Consider the following 25667-nt stretch of genomic DNA (forward strand, 5'->3'; position numbering starts at 1 on the left):
TTTTTCCGGACTCCACTATCCGTAATTCACTCTGTTAGGACTACAAACCCCATAGTCTTACAATCTTAAAGTAATAGTCCAACCCCCCTTGTCCCGCAACACTACCCCCACTCTGGATGGTGATTAACTCTAACACCAATCCTGCACCCCTTACTTAACTAACATGAAATGCATAAACATAATTTCACAGTGCAAATAACAGCTAGAAATACATTCAACATACTGTATCCCATTTTCTTTTTCTTTTTTTTTTACCAGACCGAAGGCAGCTCCATTTGACAGAGCATACAGTCCATTTTAGCAAACTCCACTCATTAGAGGGTAAACAGTCCATAAGGCAGAGGGGTAGCATGGTGCTGGGGGGACTTAAGATTTCACTATAGACAGTCCATTTTGAAAGCAACAGTAATCCAGTTCAAACATGGTTCACTGAGTCCAGTAAGACGATGGCATTTCTTCTCCACCTTTCCCTGCTGAAAGAAGGAACTAGCAGAAGCCATTGCAATACATTCACACAAAATAGTTAACCCTTAGTTAACACGGCCATAGCTTTGTTTCCTTTTCCTCAAGTACAGTATTCAAGTACAGGCGTTCAGTACATTGAAACATTCAGTTTCATTCATGGGACCCATCAAATCAACAGCAATGCTTTCCTTAGAAACCCCCACTCATACGGTGCCCATAGGTGCTTGAGGCTTCTTTGTGGGTCTGTTTTTTTAGCACAGCTGGTGAATGTGCGACAACAGAGTGTAACATCATCTCGCATCTGGTACCAGTAATACCTGGTTTGCAGCTGGGACATCGTCTGCTCCACCCCGAAGTGTTCCCCCACTGGCCCATCGTGCATCTGATGCATGACATCCTTACGGTTCACTCGTGGCAAGAGAATCTGTGGGTAAAACTCAGGTCCATCCATCAGATTGAAGTGCTGTACCAGAATGCCATCCTTTAGTTACAGTCTCTTCTACTGGCTCGAGTAAGCTTTAGTTGCCGGTCTATAGGGCAACACATCATCCCAGGAGGGCCGTTCCTCACTTTCCTCCATCCACCTTCTGATTGGGGCAATATCGGTGTCAGTTGCCTTGGCAGAACATAGTTATTCAGCAGTCCACCCTAAGGATGGAACAGTACTTGCTGTCATGACAGATTATACTACCACCACTAGACAGAACTCCAGGGTAGCAGTTCCAGGTACATTCCCAATGCGCTCTAAGTCCTCTTGGTGTCATAGTGACCTGCCTCAATCCGGGTGGTCGAATATGAATCTCAGATGCCTCCACAATCATGTTGCTTGTTGAGCGCGTTACCAAGTAGACCTAGTGCTTTTGGAGGCTCATGCTATTCTGCGCGGCATCCACGTTTGCAGGTCTGATGTAAAAATCACACTGAACTGCCTGGTGACCGAGCTGAGGGCTGCTCAAAGAGGGTTCTTTAAAGCTGCAGGTGCAAGTTGAATGACATGGCCTTCTGGACAGCAAATCTGTCTTTTCATGATAACACCCAGGGCGATGCACAACCCTGAATCATACTCCCCAAGCTTTTCAAGCCACCGGGGCATTTGTCCCTCTGGTTCTTACATTTTTATGAGCCACTGTAGACTACTATGATCTGTGCGCATGATAAAAGGTCTGCCCAACGAGTATTGATGGAAGCGTGCGGTGAACTCCACTACAGCCAACAATTCTCTCCATGTGGTGCAGTAATTCTGTTCTGTTGGCATCAACCCTCAACTACCGTATGCCAGCAAACGTTCCTCACCATGTTGGAGTTGGGATAACACAGCTTCCAAAGTTGCTGGCGTCTGTATAGAGAATGAGGTCATCACCGTCCATAGGATACCCCAGTACAGGAGCAGTGGTGAGTAGTTCCTTCAGCTTGTCAAAAGCTTGTTGGCTCTCAGGGGTCCATTGAAATCAGGAATGTTTTCTTAAGAGGTTATGAAGGGGCTTGGCAACTATGGTGAAATCTCTAACAAAACGTCTGTAGTAAGATGCCAAACCAACTAATTTCATTACTTCATTAACGTTGGTTTGCTATGACCATTCTCAAATCTTCTGCACTTTCTGGGGGTCATATCCTTGACATCACTCCCAAGCACGATGATGTCATCCAAAAAGACCAGGCAGATTTCCCATTGCATTCCTGCCAAGACATGAACCAATAAGTGTTGGAACATTGTGGGGCATTACAAAGACTAAAGGGCATCACATTCCACTCAAAAAGCCCCTTCCTGCTGCAGAATGCGGCTGCATGCCCAGCCTCTGAAGTTAACTCCACTTGCCAATAGCCTGAGGCTAGATTTAAGGTGCTGAACCATTTCGCCATACTGGGTAACCTGGATTCATGGAAGTGGGTAAGCGTCTTTAATAGTGTGTTCATTCAGAATTCTGTAATCCACACACAGTCGGTAGGTCTGGTCTTTCTTTTGTACCATAACAATTGGCGAAGCCCAGCTGCTATGTCTAGGGACAGCTAAGCCAGCGTCAAGGTTTTGTTGGATCTGTTCATCAGCATTTCACGACTTCTCGAAAGCCATTCTCAGTGGCTGCTCTTTCACTGTTGGACCCGGCCGTGTTTGAATGTCATGTTACCCCAGATCCACCATACTCTCTGCATACAGGGAATATAGATGACTTGTAACAGCCATGAGGTTTGAGCTTGCAGATGGCAGCTCTGAGTTGGTGACCCATACAACATCTGCAGGCTGGAGAAACCCAGCAATGACTTTTTTCTCTCACAGCAACGGTACCTGGGTTATACAGCCAGATGGGAATTTGATTATTTGGTTCAGCATCAATTACAATCCATGCCACCAACACCTGGTGTTTCTCCATGACATGTTGCCCTGTACATGCTCTCGAAAATGTGTATTGCCTGGCACGATATATTCACGTCCTGCCTCAAGGACAGTGGTGTGTGCTATTCGAACAACGTGTACCCTGGGTTTGTTTTTAGGATTAAAGTAAGGCATTTGCTCACCGAATAAAATTTTCTGGCTGCCAAAGTCGAGGCGTGCTCGTACTTGCTCCAGGACATGGGTGTCCAAGTATGGCTTCTGTGCCCTCTGCTACATCGGCCACAATCAAGTTAACACTGACTGAATGGGTCCCGACCAGTATCAGTACATGGACTTCCCCAAGAACATCAAGATTTATAGGGCTTATTCCTTGCAGACCCAACACTGTCGATAGCTTGAGCAGGGGTCGAACACCTGCATTAATAGCCTCATTGCAGTGACGAGGTAACATATTCCTCCTGGCCCTGCTGTCCAAGAGGGCACATAGCTCCATGTTGTATAACTGTGTGGATACATTTCAGGACTGGTGGCCTTGACTTGAAGATTTGTGGAGGTAGGTTGGATGTCTATAGGCTGGTGTACCACTGGAGTTACATGATTAAGATCGAGCCTGGGTGAAGGACAGTTCCGTCTCATATGGCGATGCCTTGACAGTTGTGACATACTATTTCTTCCTAATTTATTTTTCCTCGCTTGTTGAATTTTAGTTGGTAAGGTTTGGATTTGAGTTTCTGCCCAGGGGTAAAAAAACAGACATAGTAGGGTTCAACTGACTGCTCAAATTTTCATGGGAGTATTATCTCATCAACCCTGCTTTCTCACGAGCATCCGTAATTTTTGCTCTCACTCTGATAACATCTGCTTAATTTTAACAAACCAGAATGTCCATATGACTCACCAGGTGCGACAAACTTTTCCAGGACGAGCCCCCAGTGTTACCTTTTTACCCCAGTGGCGATCTCAGCAGCTGTGCGTGTGTCACAGTTAGTTTAGTTCATGTTCGTGTAAATGATGAGTTGGACAGAATTATCCAAATTATCCATGCCACTTTATTTCCTCAGCACATATTCATACAGTAAAATCTTCCTTGTTACAGTGAACATAAATTCCAGGGTGGTTTAAGAGAACGTAAAAAAAAAAAAAAATGTTATGGCTCTCCCTTCTTTTTACAGAACAACACAGACGACGATGATTTTTCCGGACTCCACTACCCATAATTCCCTCCATTAGGACTAAGGTTTATGTTTGGGGTTAAATTAGAAAAAATCATTAGAACGTTGTTCATTGGTTCATTTACTTTTCTCTGTGGGAGTAAAAGTTGCAAGTTTTTGTCCGGATCATTCGATTTCTTACAATTTTTCCCTCTAATATCAATTATTATGTGTGTTAATAGACCATGTTGGCTGCTCTGAACAAAAAGAACTCCACTCACCTGTGAGTTAAACCTCAGCTGGCACATGCTGCATGCGGAGGCTCTCCTTTTAGAGGCAGCGGGAACTGCAAACGTATGATGTAAAACGGCTTTCTGAACAGGGTCCATCTGAAAGAGGAACAGAACAGGGTTTTTTTAACTTCATTTAAACACTACTGCCAGAAACACAACATAGTTCACCTCATTGCACACACCCTCATTGTTCCAAACCTGTACGACTTTCTTCCATGGAACACAAAAGGAGATGTTGGACAGAATTTAAGCCTCAGTATTCATACATTTAATTGTATGGAAAAAAGATGCAATGTAAGTGAATGGTGACTAACATCTCCTTTTGTGTTCCATGGAAGAAAGTCTGTCAGAGAACAGAATTTTAATTTTTGGGAGGACCCTTTCACCTGATGTCAGCCAAACTGGCAATATGACATAAGCACAAAATCACAAGCCCTTTTCACACACAGCAAGCATTGACTCCTAAATCAATTTCAAGATCATTTTAAGCCTGACAAGTGATATGCAGTTAAAAAAACCTGATACGCTTTTCTCTATTAAACAAAATCAGGCCAATCAGTAGTAGTAAGTTATGGGGTGATGTCAATTTCCTACCTATCCATGTCATATTGGCACCACATGTACATACGTCTTTGAAATGAGCATGGAAAATTGCTGGACAACGTATCTGAAAATGTTACAGAATATAATTGTGGTATAAATCTAACAGACTGCAAATTATAGCAGTTGACATGTAAAAACAGCAGGATTGGTGCTGGTTTGGGAGAATATCCAGTCAAACAAACTGCAAAAAAATATCTAAACATGCTTAAAACAAAATACATTTACATTAGAAGCAACATTGTCTAGGATGAGACTTGTGTTCAGAGAATATAAGGTTGAGCCACAACCTTGAGAACCCCATATCTCTTGGATTTAACAATACAGGGCCTTAAAATTAAAAATAGAAAAAGCAATGTTTATTCTGAACCAGAATCTAAAAGGATATTAAACTCTCTTTAATATTTTATGTTATATGCATTCCAAGTTTGGAAAAACAACACACAAAAAGTGTTTTTTTCTCCCCCATATTTGGACTCTCACCATTGCCATTTAATGCAACAAGTGGTGTTGAAATCAACTGATTTCTGTAATAGATCTACCCATTTCTGTGTAATAATAAAACGATGATACTACCACCTTTTATGGTTTTTTTTCTTACTTGTAGTGTTGCTCCAAAATTATAGGAGAAAATGTTAGCCTGATCTCATGAACATTGCATTACCATGGTAACATTTTTGCAAAAAGAAATTAAGTGCCTTATTACATGATTTGTTGCAGTTTCCCAGTGAAATGTCGAGAAGGGGGCGCCAAAAGGGAGTGAAATGGTGTTATAATAAGACAAGTGTTTTAAGGTGAATATTAGATGGAGGTTTTAATGAGTAAAATGTACCTCCCTAACCTAAAACTTGAACCTAAACTCTAACCGATATTGATCTAAAATCAAATAAGAGGTGAACAAAACAGACATAGTTACCCAACCAACACCTAAACCTAAACGATAGTATCCTAAAAGGAAATGCAATATGAATAGCACATTTTCTGAAGAAACGGTCTTGAACCACGGTCCAAAGTCCAACGCTCTATCAGGTGATCTACTGTGGAAACGAATCATGCAGGAATAAGTATGTAAAAGTAGGTGCATCTGCAATACAAGCATTGAAATGCAAAATGTTGGTCAAAAGATGCTGTGGCAGGGCGGACGGCCTATTTAGGCTGAGGAAGCCCGAGAGGGATAAGGCCGAATGGAGACAGCAGTGTGACACACAGGTGTTGGACAGCTGTCCGTAACTCTCTCTCTCTGTTGCACTGCCGTCTCCGATTGGCCTATTCCCTCTCAGGCTTCATCAACCTAATTAGGGGCCGGGTGGGCAGAATCACGACCCGGCCCCACCCTCAGACCTGCCAAAGATGCATTAGAGTAAAATTGTTCTGATATTATAACAAAGCAAGTGTGTAAGTAATAGAGTTAAGATAAGTGTTTAAAAAGTCATAATCAGCAGTTGTAGCCGTGATTTCTGTGAAAGTGAATAAAACACACAGTTGTTGTTAAAGTCACCAGAAAACTGCTGCGAAACGTAGAACATTTAATTTTATAAAAATTATCATTTTGATTAATTATTGGTTGCACAGTAAGTATTGATCCTTGACATGTCATATCAAATCTTTCAACTTTATTTATGTTTATTTTTTGTAATATTTTAGCTGGGGAATTTTCTGAAATTTGGTTGATCTAACATTTGGAAAAACTCATTTTGTTTTAAGGATGTTTCAATATTTGTACTTGAAAACATGAGAAAATAACTGATTAAGAAAATGATTGCAGTGCAAACAGTGGTCGAGGACGTGCAGACAATGCAGAAAATGTGCAAGAAATAGACAAAGAGAAAAAGAAAGAGAAACCATCTGTGTATTGTAATGACCTCACGTTTCAAACACACTGGGCTGGGCTTGGTTAGGAAACCCTGTTTCTCATTGACACTAACACATGGCATTAGGGATGGAAATACAAACACTGCGCCGGGACAGATTAACCTCAGAGTGTCACGCTGGTTTCAATCTACTATGAAGTTAAACTCAAGCATCATAGACGGTTTAAAAACCCAAATGTCCTGAATATTCATTTGTTGTTCCTTTAAAGGTGAAGAGTGTCATTTCTTAGCCAAAATGGCAAAAGTAATCCTTGTTTTCAAACAAGTTTCCCATAGAAACAGACAGTCCTGCCCCAAACTCATGCCACTGGCCACCTGATCAGGATGTTCAAACAAACAGAGCAATGTTCTCATAGTGCCATTGAGTCACAGTGTTTCTTTTCTGCAGAATGTCTTATTGAATATTATTTTACTATTAATTAAATTAAATTTAATTAAAATGAGTTCTACGCCAAAACCTGCTGTAACCCTGTAACTAATTAAATTACTTTGTTAACAATTGTTCTCCAAACTAGGATGCAAGATGTGTAAACAAAGACAGAGATGTGCTTTGTTTGTTTGCACACTGTAAAAAATGTCTACAGTTAAAACATTTTTTAATTGGTTAACGAGTAGTTACCGTAAAAATATACGTAAATAAACGGTAATATATTTATAACGGTAATATATTTATAATGGTAATATAAGACAATGCACGTAGTATTACAGTAAGATGATGTAAAAATAAGATGTAAAAAGTATGCTTTTCCTGTATAATTAATGGGTATAAATTATTGTTAAAATTACGGTAAAAAACTGTAATTGGGTGTTCCCAGAATTCCCTAACTTTCCATTATATTTGAAGGGAATAGTTATGTTTCTTGTTATTTTTTATATTAGTTAAGTACATTGGGGTGTTCTGTGTTATATTTGATGTAGTTTAGTTCATGTTTACTACATTATTTAAACTTCACATGTTACCCTGATGGTGTTTAGTGTTTGTGAGTGACACTGAGCACTGTCTCTACATGTTTATTGGTCATTGCTCCTGGAAGGGCCACTAATGGTGAACTTCATGTCATCATGTGCCCTTCTGTAGTTACTATGGTGATTAACAAATACATAATAAAGTGAAAAACAGATTTTTACAGTTTCAGAAGGTTAATACATTGAGTTTATCATTTAATAATAAAAACGACGGTACTGCATTGTAAAATATAATGTTAAAAACAACTGATTTAAACTGTAAAATGTATAGGTTGTTCTGTAAAGTTTACATTTTTACTTTATTTTTTACATAATGATTCTGGAAACCACAGCTGTTAGTTTTTTCTTTTAAAGTGTATTCAGGTTATTTAACATAGACTAACACAAACTAAAAATTAACTCCTCTGAACACCAGCATTTATTAATCCTGCAAAATTTTACATTCAAGTTTTTAGATTAAAAGTTGTATTTTCAAGTTAAAATATATTCATGAACAATGATCTAACATTAACTTTATTATATTTGTTAATGTAACATATAACTAAGATTCATAAAATAAACAAATACAAATTTAAATGCATTAAAAAAATTATAATTCTTCATTGGTAGTTCATGATTACTAATTGATTAATTCATTAAATGTAACCTTTCTTAAAGGAATAGATCACCAAAAAAGAAAATTACGTTTTTCTTAGTTTAGACATGTGACAATTTTCTTTTTTGGGTGAACTATTCTTTTAAAACTTTAGCATGTTTGGTTAAATGCTGAGCTAAGCAATTCTCAGAATATCAATGAGCGTTCTAGCGGGTTAAGAACATGAAAAATTAAACTGCTTTGTTAGATTGTTGTTGTTTTATTATCGGATAGGCCTTTCGAGGGAGCTGCCTTGGTGGTAAACAGTTCAGCGGAACCTAGAAAGTGTTTATTCTATCGAAACACAGCGAGACGGAAAATGTAGACTACATTTTGAAAAGCAAATCCAACCGTGGCCAACGGCAGCCACACTTACCATTAACTAAAGTGGGATAAATGAGCTGTCAGAAGCAATACCAGCCCTTATGTTTTTCCCAATTACACTCTCCCTTGTGTGAATCACAATCCGTGTGTCTATTGATTTTGACTGACGGAATTTGCAATCCAGGAACGAGGAGACCAGGTTGGGCCAGGAGTATGAACAGCAAGATCTAGCCCATGTTGATAAACACACGTAACATTAGCCCACTGTTACTCGTTCGTGGAAGTGAACTAGTGTAAGAGTAGGAGGGTGAATCATCTACCCATGAGACCCAGATAACACCAAAATAAATCTTGAAGATACATACAGTATTAAATATTGAACTGTTTATCTGACTTATTGCACACATAATGATGAGTTATGGCATGTGCCAGGGGGGTTGTAGCAAAAGAGAATTTAAATTAAATTAGATAAATAAATGTACATGATACCTCTCAAAGGTGGAACATTATGAGAAGCTACAGAGAATAAAACAGAACAATATCTAGGGTGACCAAACATCACATTTTTTTCCTGGGACAGTATTATTCTTAGTATTCTGTGCTGAAATGACTAGCTTAGACCATACTGAATTAATGTCGGTTCAGGCTGGTTTATGCTATTTGGTGCAGGTCAACCATGCATGGTCATCTCTGTGAAGCTGGTTGACAAAGTCTTGCTGGTTAAGCTAGTAAACCACCAGCAAACCAGCATCCTATTGGTAACATCATCCAAAACACAATAAATGCTGGTCTTTTCAAGAGGGCTTTCCATTAATTGAGACATTTTTCATTAAAAGAACAGATATTTTAGGCAGAACCTTGCAGAACTTTAGATACTGTATAAAGGGTCACTAGTAATGTCAGTGATAAAAACGAGAGCTCTTAACAGGGAAGTGCACAGACATTTTGGGAGAGTATTTCTCGTAATTATTATTATAATTTTTTTAAGAAAACGTTAAATATATTAACACAGCTCTGACTTCCTTACCAATTTATTTTTATTCCCTCACAATCACACAATTGTTTCATACTCATCAGATTTCTACAAAATAATCAGTTCCCCTTCTGTCACTCACTCGACGTTGTGTCAATTGTAGTGACACAAGGGGTCTTTCTTGAGAGCCTCGCGTACCTCTGGATTTGAGAAAAGGCCAATGAGAAATTGGCAGACAGAATTCGCATGTCCCGGATGGATGATGACGTCGCCACCTTTGAGTCAGCCCACCCAGTCTGAGGCTGATGCGCAGATGGTCGACATGCTTTCCCACGCTGCCGTGAGCAACGGGTTGAACTGGAAACCTCCATCCTCCCCACAGCCTTAACGACTTGATGATTGGTACCTCCGGTCAGGGCGCCGTTCTCAGCCCCCCCAGTACCTTTCTTCCCGGAGGTGCATGACGAGCTGATGAGATTTTTACTACCCGGAACCGACCTCCTCACTCGTCTGCTTTCACTACCCTTGATGGTGGGGTGGCCCCACAGGTACACGGAGGTCCCCAAGGTGGATAGAGTGGTTGCGATCCACCTGTGCCCCGAGAACGCCCCACCTGGTGGGATCGTCCGGTACTCCCTTCCAAGGCATGTAGGATGACGTCGTCACTGACCTCGAAAGCCTACAGCTCCACTGGTCAGGTCGCCTCCGCCCTGCATGCCATGGTGCTCCTGCAAGTTCACCAAGCCAAGGCACTTAAAGACCTGCACTTGGGTAGTCCTGACCCTGACGTGCTGCAGGATCTGTGCTCTGCTACCGACTTCACTCTCAGAGACCCGAAGGTCAAGCGCAGGCACTCGGGCAGGCGATGGCCACCCTCGTGGTCCAGGAACGTCACCTGTGGCTAAACCTGGTCGAGATGCGTGACGTTGACAAAGCCCTCTTTCTCAACGCCCCTGTCTCCCAGCTTGGTCTCTACGGCGACACTGTCGAAGACTTCGCCCAGCAGTTTTCAGCAGTAAAGAGTAAGACGGAAGCGATCTCTCACATCATGCCGCGGTGCCACCTGCATGCTTCATCCAAACAACAGACAGCTCTGCCTATAAAAGAGAGATTCAATAAAAGAGCAATTTCCTCACTTCCTGGGTCATCTAGCGTTCTCACGGCACCCCTGCATCAAAATCCTTCAGTCCCAGTTTCCTGGACGCAGTTACCTCACCTCTGGACCCGCGACTGTCCTCAGACTGACTGACCTCCTCCTCAGTCTCTAACCTTCCAACTGCCGGTTGCGAGGAGCAAGGTAATTGCTTTGAGTCTTTTCTCAGCACCCCAGTCTCGGGACGCGCTTTTGCCTCCCGACGCATTATTACATGCCCCCCCCCGCTGCGAAGCCCCACTCAGTGCATCAAAAAGGATTGTCCCCTAGTGCCCCTCGCACGGAGCTTGGATGTATGGCTTTCGCTGCCCAACCCGTCACGCTGGTTGGCTAGGACCATCCGACTCGGCTACATGATTCAATTTGTCAGGCTTCCTCCTCATTTCAGCAGTATTCGCTCCACTTCGATTTGTGGCGAAAAATGCCAGCACCCTCCGTGCAGAGACTACAACTCTTCTACTCAAGGATGCGATAGATATAATTGCGATAGGATATCATTTCACCGTTGTGCTAGTCAAATAAGTCTGTCTTTGCCTAAACTCCTATGTCCACACTACAAAAGAGAAAGAGGGGGATATGTCTAAGTCAGTAGCTAAATTTGGCAGAAGTTCCAGCACTGCTAAGGGGCCATTCAGATTGAAAATGTTCTTGCATTAAAAAAGCTATAATAGAAAAGAACGCAGGTGTCTCAAGATGGGTTATTAAACTTTAAGCTCTTTTAACTAGACACTGCATCTAAAAAACATGGCGTGTATGCACAAAATGTTTTTTTAATACTTTATTATCAACAAATAGCATGTACAAGATTAATTTCCATATTACAACAAAGGATCATATCACATGCTTCACAATACAATATAAATCAGAGTAAGAGAACAAAAAAAACCAGATGGAGAACATATTGCCATTGTTTTAATTGCTTTGCTATTTTTAGATTTTGACATTACATCGATGCACATTTGAATGAGGAATGGGGGCAGTGGTGGCTCAGTGGTTGAGGCTCAGGGTTACTGACCAGAAGATCGGGGGTTCAAGCCCCAGCACCACCAAGATGCCGCTGTTGGGCCCTTGAGCAAGGCCCTTAACCCTATCTGCTCCAGGGGCACTGTATCATGGCTGACCCTGCACTCTGACCCCAGCTTAGCTGGTATATGTGAAAACTAATACATTTCACTGTATATATGCAAAAAACTGTGTGTATAATGTGTGACTAAAATAAAGGATTCTGGATTCGATTCTATTCTATTAATCTCCTTCTTAAGCACTATAAACTTAGGTTTGGCATTTATGGATATGAAATTTACATAAAAATTAAATAAAATTCATAATGAAACCAGCGTCCTTTGAGCAATGGTCCTTAATATAATAACCTAATATCACATACTTACAGGATAAGAGAAACGTTTTTAAGATATTAACAGCAATGCATCTCTCAACATCATTCCAGAAACACAGTGTAACTTGGCAGGAAAAATAGTTTCATTAGAGCATTTTATTTCAATATCACTTTGAATTTTTGGTAGAAATGTCTTTGTAGGATAGACTCTTTGAATTATTTTATATGAGATTTCCTTAACCTTATCTGTAAGGACAAATTTTTGGGGCAACGACCAAACTTGAGTCCAGTTTACATTATTAAAGAGATTGTTCCAATAGACAATAACATTGGAGAGGCACCTAGTCTTATTATCTTTTAATTATTTTAACCCCCAAATAGGTGACGCTCTCTCTTATAGGAATGTTACAAATTGAGGACTCCAGTGTGTATGCACAAAATGCTGCAAAAACAGTGAGACTTGGCGTACTGGACAAAGAGCCCCTCTAGCAAATGTTTATATGGGAAAACGAATGGAAAAACAGCACAGACAGATGTTAGAACCGTCTCACTGGTCCTAACCCTATATTCCTAACCACGAATATAACTTACAAGTACCTCTAAAATTCAAATAAAATGATAGAATTTAATTAAAGTAGAATGAGCAAGCCCTGAGCCTAACATTAACCCTAAACCTACCTCTATAATCTGATCGGATTCTGAAATACGTATGTCCAAATACATGGCAAAATCACATTCACTTATATTTACGGATCAGAATACTTTGGAGTCTGCTCTTTTCACATGTAAATGTGAAGTTTTTCCTCAACTGACTAATTTTAATATGACGCTAGAAAAACGTTTAGCTTCTTTTATTTTATAAATTAGGCTTTCTTCCCCAACCCTGATTCTGACCTCATGTTGTTGGTCTGCTGTTGATGACATGAACAGCTGCAAAAGTCTCTCCTCAGCTTAAGTAATTATATAACAGTTACATGTAGAAGCAGTTCAATACTCCAGAGGTGGACACGGGTCTATTTTCATAATTTCAAGCCTGGGGTCAAGCTTCCTGCAGCTGCTTGTGTGTTTTGAAAAGCTCTTGCCCACTCATCTCTCCATATCTATCTTGATTCTCCTCTGTGAGTGGGGTTTTCACTGAACTCAAGAACCTTAATCATAGATTCTGCCAAAGTGCCTCCTACATAGGTCTCAGAACACCAACAATAATAATGCTATGTTTAGATTTGAATAAAATGTAGGTGGCAAAATGCCCCATATCGTCAAAAGTTCAATGATGCCTTCAGACCCTCAAAATGACATAAAAGTTGATAAAATCTCTCTCTCTCTCTCTCTCTCACTCTCTCCATCCATCCATCCACTGACCCACTCATCCATCCATCCATCCATCCATCCATCCACTGACCCACCCATCCATCCATCCACTGACCCACCCATCCATCCATCCATCCATCCATCCACTGACCCACCCACCCATCCATCCATCCACTGACCCACCCATCCATCCATCCATCCATCCATCCATCGACCCACCCATCCATCCATCCATCCATCCACCCACCCACCCATCCATCCACTCACCCACCCACCCATCCATCCACTGACCCACCCACCCACCCACCCATCCATCCATCTATCTATCTACCAAAAAAAATTATATTTTTCTAAATATATTTTTACTACAGCATTTTAAGATGTAAAAGATGCCACGCAGAGGCATCCGTGAACATGTCTGAATGATGGCACATAACGTTGAATGAGATCCAATCATTGAAACTGAATGTTTGAACTGCTTCACAACAACTCTAAAGCTGTTTTTGGTACAAATTTGTAAATCAGAGATGCTATTAAACCATCTTACCTGTCTTAACAGTCTCATACTGTACTTGTGAGACATGAGGCAAGGAGGGATTGCAAAACTTTTGAAATTACACTTTGGAAAACTTAACAGCCAAATAAAAGCGCATTAAAATCATTGCAATACTCACAATGTTGCTTGATATCCTGTAACATCAGCAGCAAAATAATCACAAATGTATCATTAATAATGTTCAATATATCGCTCAGCCAGTCTTGCCACTACTGCAGAATTCTCTCGGAATTCTATTCAAAGTGAAGGATCGTTCACGCTCGCTCAAGTGTTCCTCACGGAGACGGGTTGAAAATTCCATAATGAGATTCGTGAATGAGGTCCATTTATCTTCTGAGGGCTATTCTTCCATGCTTATAAACAAGATGGATCATGGCATGAAAAGAAAGATCTGTGAATATGATCACACACAGGTCTATGCAGACCCTCGTCCTCTGTGGTCAGTGAGTGAGGCCTGGTGCAACGGTCACAACAAGGTAAATGTCACTTACTAGAAACAGAATTTTCACTCTCTCTATTCAGCCATGGTTTAATGAGTTTACAAAGTCCATCCCATCTGCTGAAACCATCAGAACTTTCAAGAAACACATGATGAGGGGGATGTTTTAGGGATGTTTTTTCACAGATGTAGATACTATGAACTGTCTTTGTATTGTAATGATAATGCAATGGTGGTGGCGTAGTGGCTAAAGCACAGGGCACAGGGCTGTTAATCAGAAGGTTGTTGGTTCTAACCCCACAGCCACCACCATTGTGTCCTTGAGTAAGTCACTTAACTCCAGGTTGTTCCGGGGGGATTGTCCCTGTAATAAGTGCACTGTAAGTCGCTTTGGATTAAAAGCGTCTGCCAAATGTAAAATGTAAATGATGATTCTTCAAAAATTCTCCTTTTCTGTTCCACGGGGGGAAAAAAGAGCATACTGGTTTGAAACAACATGAAGGTGAGTAAATAATGTTTTTTCCCCCCTCATAATTATTATTTCTTTTTTATGGGTGGAGCTATTCTTTTAAATAATGCATAACCATAAATATTAGCATTTTCTAATATTAAAATTTTCCAGTTACTTTTCTGTTTTGGCATTTGTATTACAGTACTCTTGTTTACTCTTGAAATTCAGTATTGCAGAACTCCTGTTGCCTCTTGTATGATAAACAGCTTGTTATTTCTTTCTTTTTTTTGGTAATTTACATTTACAAAAGCATATGCAACACATCACAAATGCTCTAAGCGTGAAACAAATGTATTGTTTCTCCTATTATGCTGTCCACATGATTTGTACAACCATTACATGAAGTTTCTAAGTCATTAAAATATGCTGGAGAATGAATTACATTTCCCAAGATTCAGTAAAAGATCATTTAATGAAAGCACAATTCATCAATTAAACTTTCAGTGTAAAGCGCAGAGTTTGGCAAAAATCAAAATTCCGTTTAAATTCATGGGCAGGAATTTGAATTAAAATGGTCAAACCCCACAGGATTTTGAACTGGAATGACAGGAAGTGGAATTTACTGAAATACAATTCAAAGACATATCTGATATATCTTAGCACAAAAATCTGGAATCATAATACGTTGAATCAGACATTTACATTTTGCTTTAGAAGTGCTTTTTCATTTTTTTATATACAGACAGTATATATAAATTATTATTTAAAGGTGCAGTATGTAAGATTCAGAAACCCTTGTTATTAATGACACCTGTGGCCGTTAAGTGAACTGCAGCAGCTACATGTTGCTCGTACTCACGCTCGTGTAAACACTCCGTAGGGACATGAGTGAGCGAGCGAGCGAGTATCAACCAAAACAATGACATAAGTTACAAAGAGACTGAACGTGTTCCACCGGCTTCATCCTGACAGATGAGATAACATAATTTAAATTACACAGTTATGATTGTTTTACTACAAACTTTGAGACTAATCTAAATCTACTTATCAGTATGCTATGTTAGCTGATACACACATACAGCTACATGCTACCGAAGGTCGGGGCCGGGTCATGATGCTACACACCCGGCCCCTAATCAGGCTGATTAACCCGAGAGAGAAAAGGGCCGCTTGAAGACGGCAGTGTGAGAGAGAGTGAGATTTACGGGCAGCTGTCCGACACCTGTGTGTGTGTTTGTCTTTATGGTTCAGTTTTATATGAAACTAATATTTATATTGTCAAGCCGGTTCTAGCCTCCTCCTTTCCATTAATCCCTTTACGCTGGTGTCGGACAGCTGCCCGTAAATCTCTCTCTCACACTGCCTTCTCCAGTCGGCCCTTATCCCTCTCGGGCTTCATCGGCCTGACTGGGGCCGGGTGTGCGGAATCTCGACCCAGCCCCGCCCTCCGCCCTGCCACACCAGCGTATTTGCTTAAATTTATCCTGTATACCTGCAAGGTAGCTTGCAATTCGTAGGGCTAATTTGTTTTAAATTGAGTTACACACCGTTCACACACTGGCAAAAAAAAGAGTTACATACTGCACCTTTAAGTAATTTATATATTTATTTGTGTCGTGAGAATCTCCATAAAGTTTCTGGAAATACAGCACATGTTGCTTATATTAACAACATGTTTATGGGTAATTTATACTGAAAATAAAACTTGTTTTAAAATACTATTATTAAAAAAATGACTCATTATAAAAACGAAAAACGTACAGCCATATTAGAATTTTTTTTTTACCTTAAATTCATTTTAACAGGCATCCACAATTCAATTCTTAGTGATGAAAACCCTGTCAAGTGTTAGAAAACTTTATCTGACCCCAAAGGATTGAGAGCTCTGGTTCAGTGCATGTAAAACAGCGCAGGGATGTGAACAGAGGTGACTACATTACAGCACCGTGTGTTAACCCCTCTGCAAAGGCAAGCATGACCTCAGGCTATCCTTTCAAACAGTTCTCTTGAAACTCACGCTGAACTCATAAATCTCAGTGCAAAGCTTGCGTTTGAAGACCTAAGTAAGGTTCTCTGGAGACGGGAAAGTTGTGGGCATGCCTTTCACCATGAAGCCTCTCTTCGTGAAGTGTTACAGGTGCAAATTGCTTGTACAGAAGTCTTGACTTTACCAGTCAAACATGGTGCCAACATCCTGGCATACATACTACATTAAAAGTATATTGAGGCTTCAAGTGCACACAAGGTCTAAAATGAACATGCAACAAGCACCAAATGTAAGTTAAAAATAGACTTTGGCGAGTAAATAACAGTTTTATTTATTATACATTTTTTTAACTTATTTAATATGTAATATTCTCGCAATTAAACTGTTGATCTAATTTGTAGTTTTCTACAAATTGACCATGCAATTGACCCTCTTTGCTATTTATTTAGTTATACATTTTTTAAAGTTAGAGTAATAAGCTCTTAATTTCAGGTATGCCATTTAATCATGAAATCCTTAAAAATGCCTTCAGAGTTTAAGGGATTAGATCAAATTGTAATAATAATAATCTTGAAGCTGCAATATAGTACACACAGATTAAAACATCTGTCCAAAATTAAAACACGGCAAGCAGCAAATTGGCAAATTGGCTTTGGCAAGTAAATAAAACAGTTTTACTTAAGTTTGATTTATTACTCATTACATTTATTTATTTATTTATTTTTGTTTTATTTATTATATTATACAAGTAATAGCACACGAGCAAGAATGCGATATGTCCCTATATCAGCACTGCTGTGATTCGGCCGCAGGCACGAGTGCCGTAAGTAATTACAGCAGTGCTGATATAGGGCCATATAGCACGATTGCGAGTGTGATTATTGCTTATATACAACAGTTCAATTAACAAGTCAATTTTAAAAAATGAGGAAAAACTGAGTACGGTCATAAAAACGCATTTGTACATGGAACTACTGTCTTATGCAACGGATCAGAATCTGGCGTTGCTGGTTCAAAACAAATGATGCGTCCAAACCTCTGTTAGTAATTTAAAAAGTTGCTTGTGCTCTTTCTAACAAGTTATTGGATAAACAAGGATGGATTGGTAGGTGTGTGCATGTGTGTGTGTGTGTGTGTGTGAGAGAGAAAGAGAGAGAGAGAGACAGAGCGTGTGCGATCCCCTGTTGCCACTCCCAAGCAGAGATGCTGTCAGCTTTCTGAAGATCAGCTTTCTCAGTGTAAAAATAGCATCAAAGCAGGGTATTCCTCTCTATTTCATGGTAGCCGTGCAACAGACATTCACTATAGAAACAGCGATGTCCTCCACAATTTTAAACAGTATGTATCCAATGTGGAAACTCGGTAAGTGCCTCGAGTTCTGTAATCAATCAGTCTGTTGTGTCTCTCAGCTGGGATGAGCCTTAATCCTGATTTTGTTCATTTAAAGCTGTTTAAAACAATGCCCTAGCTTAAGTAATGTAGTGGCAATACCAGTGATCACGGAGCGCTGTTCTATGTAAACAATGACTAACCGATTCGCTTTACATCACCTAACTGGCTCATATTACACACAAAAATTATCATTTGCCACCAGATGGCAAAAATATGTAATTAAAAAAATAAAGACAGTAACTTCTAACAGATATGCACTGCTCTTACATTTGAGTTTAGACCAACATGAACACAAGCGGAGTGATACACACACAGTGAAGCGTCCGAGATGGTGTCAGACCATCAGTGCTCATGGAACGTCTCTCATCCAATCAGATTTGAGGACCAGAACTAACTGTTGTATGTATATATATATATTTAAGCAATATCACAATAAAAGCAATAATAATCTTACCCTCTTTGATCTACAGTAAATAAACAAACAAACTGCCCAGTAAAGTGTTTTCTTCACAAAATTCCCCTATATCACTGAGGGTAAGATTATCAAACAAGTGGAACATTTACAATCTAACCATCTCCATGTTTTTGTGACAGGTGGCATTTCACAGAGAAAAGGAGTCTAGCTCATATTTATATGATGCTGCGAGTGATAAAATTAACTGCGCTGCTTGTCACAAACTTTCAAGGTAAACAGCTAAATAATCCCATTGTCATATGGACAAGAATACAGTTTGAACAAGAATACAGCTGTACATTTATGCTCTAAGCTGTTGAATGTGATCTTTTGTGACATAACCATGTTGCAACATTGAAAGATGCAACTATCGCTACCAGGCTGTCATAAGGAGTGATGTACCTTATTTATTAATGTGTTTAGGTCACTGAAAACATTAATACAAATGACTAAACTGTCAAAGAACGCTTCACGTGTACTGATAAACATAGCTCATGGTCCTTGAGAGAAATTAGTGAGCTAAACCCCTCTAGGTGCGGAAATGTATCTGTTTTTTCCCCATCAATGCTGCATCTACAAAGCACAAATTGTTTTAATCAAAACACTTTATATTACAAATGCTCAGCTGCACAAACAAACTGGCACAAAACATCTTAGTAAAAATCTGCACTTGCTTTAGGGTATTATCTGTGCATTCCAGCAGGGAATGGCCACTGGCACACCACCAGGGAACAAGCCATCACTTTGGGAATGAGAAACCGCCACAGCTGGACATGTCTGTTTACTGCACCACAGCTCAAAAAAAGAGAGAAAGTTTAAAGACATGGCCCCAACTAGCTCTCACACACACACTGTTCATGCCAGCACATTCGTTAGCCGAACGCAGCAAAGAAAAACAAATGTTGTATGAGAGTGCGTTCAATAGAGGTGGGCGGAAAAAAACGCAAAACAAAACATTATTTAAAAGAATTGGGATATTTTACCTCACCCTTTTGTATCAATATTAACACCAATATATTCTGTTGCATTTTCACATTGATATTTTGAAAAGAAGATTGAGTGCCACTCAAGACTAGCACGAAAGAAGATGAAACGTACTGCGGCATTACGTCAATGAACTTACTATTATTTCTAATTACACAAAACGCAAACACAGTACGAGCTAGAAAGTTTGTTTCGTTTCTAATGAGGTCCGTACAGATCCTCAGTACAGCCAGACAGCAAGACTTTTTGTTTAATGATGAACACCAAGGCATGCTATTGTTTTTTTCACTAATGTTGATGTGCCTTTACTTCTCACTACTTCTATGGCTCTATGACAAGTTCAACAGTAAAGTTGGAAGTTTAAAGGAACAGGTCGTCAAAAAATTTTACTTGTCTCATAATTTACTTGCCCTCAGGCCATCCCAGATGTGTATGACTTTCTTTCATCTGCTGAACACAAATTAACATTTTTAGCACTGTCGGTCAAAAATGTTGGTAAGTGAATGGGTGCCAAAATTCTGAAGCTCAAAAGTCCACATAAGGGCAACATAGAAGTAATCCATATGACTCCAGTGGTTTAATTCACATCTTTTGAAGCGATAATATAGGTGTGGATGAGAAACAGATCAATAGATAAGTCTTTTAACAATAAATTCTCCTCTATGCTCAGTCAATCCCTCACTTTCACATTCTTCTTTTTCTGTTTTTGGTGATTCACATTCTAAATGCATATTACCTACTGGGCAGAGAGGTGCATTTAAAATAAAAATTATTTAAATATCAATCTGTTTCTCACCAACACCTATCACATTGTGTCCGAACTCATGGATTTTACCACTGGAGTCTAATGGAATACTTTTATGCAGCTTGTATGGGGATTTTAAAACTACAAAATGTTGCCACCCATTCATTTGCATTGTATGCCCCTACAGAGATGAAATATGTTTTAAAAAAAATCTTCCTTTATAGGTCACTTCCTGTTCCTGACAGCATGCTGCACGAGTGTTTGTAGCATGCTATTCTGCTTCATTCATCATTGCCATTTTACAGTATGATTTTCCGGCTTCTACTGTTTCATCTGTGTATATTATACCATGCGCACCCATTTCTCAAATTGTTTACTTGCTTTTTTCAATTTTCATGTCTCAACAGCATGCATTCATTCTCCACTGTGTTTTACATGGATTATTGCATCAATCTCAAACATCTGTTGATTAGCAACCACATCAATCTCAAACAATCACCGGTCAAGAACAACAAAACAACAACAACAACAACAGCAAACAATTGAGGCAAGTCATGGCATACGCTCATGTTATTGCTTCCTGCATTACATGCCACATGTTTACTATAGCTTCTTCCATCAGCAGTGAGGGATTTGCATGTTATACATGTAAGGAATTAGTCAGGCTGACAGAGAAGTTTAATGAGCAAGAGGCATGCATCCAAACAACTAGTGGAGGTCAGTGAGAAAGAGAAGCTGGTAGATACTGTTTCGGATGTGGGAAGAACAGCGAGCAACACACACACTTTGGTTCCGGCTCTAGAGCCTGCGCAGCACAGCGACTAGGTGATATTTTAGTGGCATACTCGCTCAGAAAAGTGACACCACTCTCCCATTCCTTTTAGGGTTTCTAATCGCTTCTCCCTACTCAGTGATGCACACACTGATAATCATGTTGAAAGAGCCCTAATAATTGGTGACTCTATTGTAAGGAATGTGGAACTAGAGACTCCAGACAACTTTGTTAAATGCATTTTGGGGGCTCGGGTGTCTGACGTCAGATAAAACTAATGATGTCTGGCTTCGCCAGTCGAGATCACTAGAGACAATGTTAAAGTGTGAACTTGAAAAAGTTATGTCAGACACTGTAATATGCTCTGGTCCCCTCCCTGCTCATCGTGGTGACATCATATATATGACGTTGCAGTACACTAATTGTAAATGAAATTATTGTAGATCATAGTTTGGATGCACTCTGTTTGACTGAAACCTGGCTTAAACCGGATGAATATATTTGTTTAAATGAATCTACTCCCCCAGGATATTGTTATAAATATGAGCCTTGTCTGAATTGTCGAGGAGGAGCAACGTTTTTGGTGTTACTCAGTGACAGGATATAAATGTAAGTCTTTTGAACTAATAATGCTTAATATGACACCATCAGATATAAATAAAAAGTCTCTGCTGTCTTTTGCCCTTGCTAAAGTATATAGATCACTTGGGCCTTACTCTGGTTTCCTTGGTGAATTTGCAAATTTTCTATCTGATCTAGTAGTTAATGATAGAGCTTTAATCGTTAGTGACTTCAACATTCACATAGATAATGAAAATGACACATTGGGATTAGCATTTATTGATATTCTCAACTCTCTTGGAGTCAGACAAAATGTGACAGGACCAACTCATCACCATAATCATATGCTAGATTTAATTCTGTCATTTGGAGTTGATGTTGATAATATAGAAATTCTGCCGCAGAGCGATGACATCTCAGATCATTGCATTGTCTCTTGTTTGTTGCGATCAGCTAATGTTCCTCAATCTACACCACGCTATTGTTCAGGTAGAACTATTCTTTCGACTACTAAAGATAGCTTCACTAATAATCTTCCAGATCTATCTCATACACTTAGTAAACCCCAAAGCCCAGACGAACTTGATGAAATAACAAAAAATAAATAAATACAGTCGCCCCCCTTTGATTAAAGAATATTCAAGAAAAAATCCATGAACCATGGTACGATGATCACACTCATCTCAGAAAATGTAGTGCAAGTGGAAGAATACAAAATTAAAGATATTTTGCGTTGCATGGAAGGACAGTGTCTGTAGCTAAGACAGACACTAAAAGCTGCCAGGTCAACATATTTTCGCAAACTCATAGAAAATAACCACAACAATCCTAGGTGTTTATTCAGTACTGTGGCTAAATTGGTTAGGATTAAAGCATCGACTGAACCAGATAGCAGCACAAGAGTAATGACTTCATGAATTTCTTTACTGCTAAAATTTCAAAAATCCAAAATAAAATATGAATTATGCAATCATCTGTCATAGCACCTCAGAAAACAGTGTCTCATAAATATTCTCACAAGTAACGTCAATCTTTTGCTGTCATAGGCCATGAAGAGCTAACAAAACTTATGTATGTTAGATCCCAACACCAATACCAACTAAGCTCTTAAAAGAGGTATTCCCAGTAATCTCAGAACCTCTTCTTAATATTATTAAATCCTCGCTATCCTTTATGAGATGTCCCAAGAAACTTTAAAATGGCAGTTATCAAACCCCTTATTAAGAAGCCACAGCTTAATCCTGGAGAATTGGCTAATTACAGTCCTCCCAACTATGTTCATTTCTAACAATTTCAGTCAGGATTTAGGCCCCATCACAGTACAGAGACTGCACTTATCAGTTACAAATGACTTGCTCTTATCATCTGATCACAGCTGCATTGCTCTTTTGCTTTTAGGTCTGAGTGCTGCCTTTGCCATGATAGATCACGACATTCTCTTGAATAGTCTAGAGCATTATGTTGGCATTAGTGGACTTGCATTAGCATGGTTTAGGTTCTATTAATCAGACTGCTACCACTTTGTATGTGTAAACAAGGAATTGTCAAATCAAACAAAAGTTAAGTATGGAGTGCCACACAGGGATCAGATTTAGGACCTCTGTTTTTTTCCTTATGCATGCTTCTCCTGGGAGAAATTACAGGTATCATGGAATAAGTTTCCACTGTTATGCTGATGATACCCAACTTCATATTTCTTCTAAACACAATGGAAATTCACAATTCTCCAAATCAGCAGAATGTATCGATGAAATCAAAGATTGAATGGCCATACATTTCCTTCTACTCAATTTTGACAAAACAGAGGTTCTAATGATTGGACCAAAAACCTCTCAAAATAAGCAGCTAAAATATAATTTGACTCTCAATTGATGTACTGATATGTCGTCTTCTTCAGAGAACATAGGTGTCCTTTGAAAATCTAATTTCCTGTGTTTGTAGAACAGCATTCTTGCACCTCAGAAATATTGCTAAATTACGACACATGCTCTCTGTTGCTGATGCCAAAAAAATGTATGAACGCGTTCATGACCTCAAGACTAGATTATTGTAATGCATTACTAGGAGGATGTCCAGCATGTTCAATAAATAAACTTCAATTGGTTCAAAATGCAGCAGCCAGAGTGCTGACTAGAACCAAGAAATATGATCATATTAGCCTAATTTTATCGTCATTACATTGGCTACCTGTTAAAATTCTGTTAACTACATACAAAGCTTTGAATGTTGTAGCTCCACAGTACTTAAGTGACCTTCTGACACGCTATATTCAGTCACGTTCATTATGATCACAAAATTCTGGCTTGTTAATAATTCAAAGAATATCAAAATCCACAAAAGGAGGTAGATCCTTTTCATACTTGGCACTTAAACTATGGAATGGTCTCCCTAACACGGTTCGGGACTCAGACACACTCCCTCAGTTTAAGTCTAGACTAAAGACTCATCTATTTAGCCAGGCATACACCTAATTTATCCTTCAACTCACAATATGGCTGCCTTAGTTAGGTCTGCAGGAACCAGAAACATCCATCATGATATATAACTCCGGCATCTACGCTAATATAATCCTATTTGTTTCCATGTCGAACATCCTGAGGTTACCAGAGCCTACCAGATCCAGCTCCATGTCGGACTCCACTGCTACATGTCGTTGAGAGATGATGACAAACTACAGCCGGTGCTAGCCAGACATCACTTCAGTTTTTGACTTCAGAGGATGAACTGATGCCAGCTGCAACTGTAAAACATCGGAGACTTCGTATGCCACTGCCTGAACCTTGGACTTAGGATGGACCCCACCGAACCTCACCGAAATGGCCTGTGATGCACCTCTTCATTTATCTCTGCCTGCATCACATTTGTCTATTGATGTACTACACTCTTGAAATGGAAAACAAATACTATCATTTAATTGCCATAAAAAGCCTTCATCAGCCATCTTCTGCAGTTAATCCAGGATAGACTTCAAAGACATTGGTCATTAATCTTAAAGTTAATCAAAAATATTGCATTTTAATTTTTAAAACACTGGACCTTAACGCTTACTTAATTTACAAATTTTAAACCATGACTTGTACTGCACATAAATAATTAATATTGGCATTATATTCATGCTGTTAGCCAGAGGGGAACTGGCCCCCACAGTGAGTTTGGGTTCTCTCACGGTTATTTTTCTCCACTAACCAACATCTTATGGAGTTTTGTGTTCCTTGCCAGAGTCGCCTTCGGCTTGCTCACAGGGGTTCAAAATACAATTATTATTTAATTTACATACATATTTTACAATCAGATTTAATCAAACTACACAATGATTACTGTGACACATTATAGATATTACAGTTTCATTTTTTTGTTTTAGTTAATGCATGATTTCCTTTTAAAGCTGCTTTGAAATGATGCGTGTTGTGAAAAGTGCTATACAAATAAAAATGACTTTTTTTTTCATGAGAGAATTACATTTTTTGGGTGAACTATCCCTTTAATACTTGCTGTGCAAAACAACAAAGTTCAATAAAGATGAGATTATAAGAGGTGAAGGAAAAAAATCTATATTTTAAAATATGTAGATATTTTACCTCACAATACTTTATCGATATTCAAAGTTAATTTTGTTGCATTTTTTTCCAAGTTATATTTTTATTTAGCATGAGAGAAGACAAAATGTACTATAACGTTAGGAAAATGAAGACACTTATTTTTTTATTCAACAAAAATGCAAACGCACATGAAGACACAACGTCTTCTGAATGGGTTGCCTTCATGTATATCACTTATGTTTTACACAGATGATCTTTCCAACCCACTTACGCCTAGATAAGTGCATCCTTACATGAAAATAACTAAACTTCAATGCCACGCCACTGACTTTGCACATATTGCATAGCACTGCGCTTAAGATGCAGTGGTCCTTAAAG

The 25667-nt window shown here is 39.2% G+C and overlaps 1 protein-coding gene across 2 annotated transcripts in view; it reads right to left on the minus strand.

Annotated features, from left to right (window-relative positions):
* Window positions 1–25667, minus strand: part of LOC127657807 (zinc finger protein 385D-like) — a 100760-nt gene that overhangs the window by 49256 nt on the left and 25837 nt on the right. For both annotated transcript variants that reach the window (XM_052146723.1, XM_052146722.1), the window contains exon 3: window positions 4230–4337. In XM_052146723.1, coding sequence (XP_052002683.1) covers window positions 4230–4337 — 108 coding nt within the window. The remainder of the gene's footprint in view (window positions 1–4229; window positions 4338–25667) is intronic.

Source organism: Xyrauchen texanus, chromosome 17 (assembly GCF_025860055.1).
Source record: "Xyrauchen texanus isolate HMW12.3.18 chromosome 17, RBS_HiC_50CHRs, whole genome shotgun sequence".
NCBI classification, from domain to species: Eukaryota; Metazoa; Chordata; class Actinopteri; order Cypriniformes; family Catostomidae; genus Xyrauchen; species Xyrauchen texanus.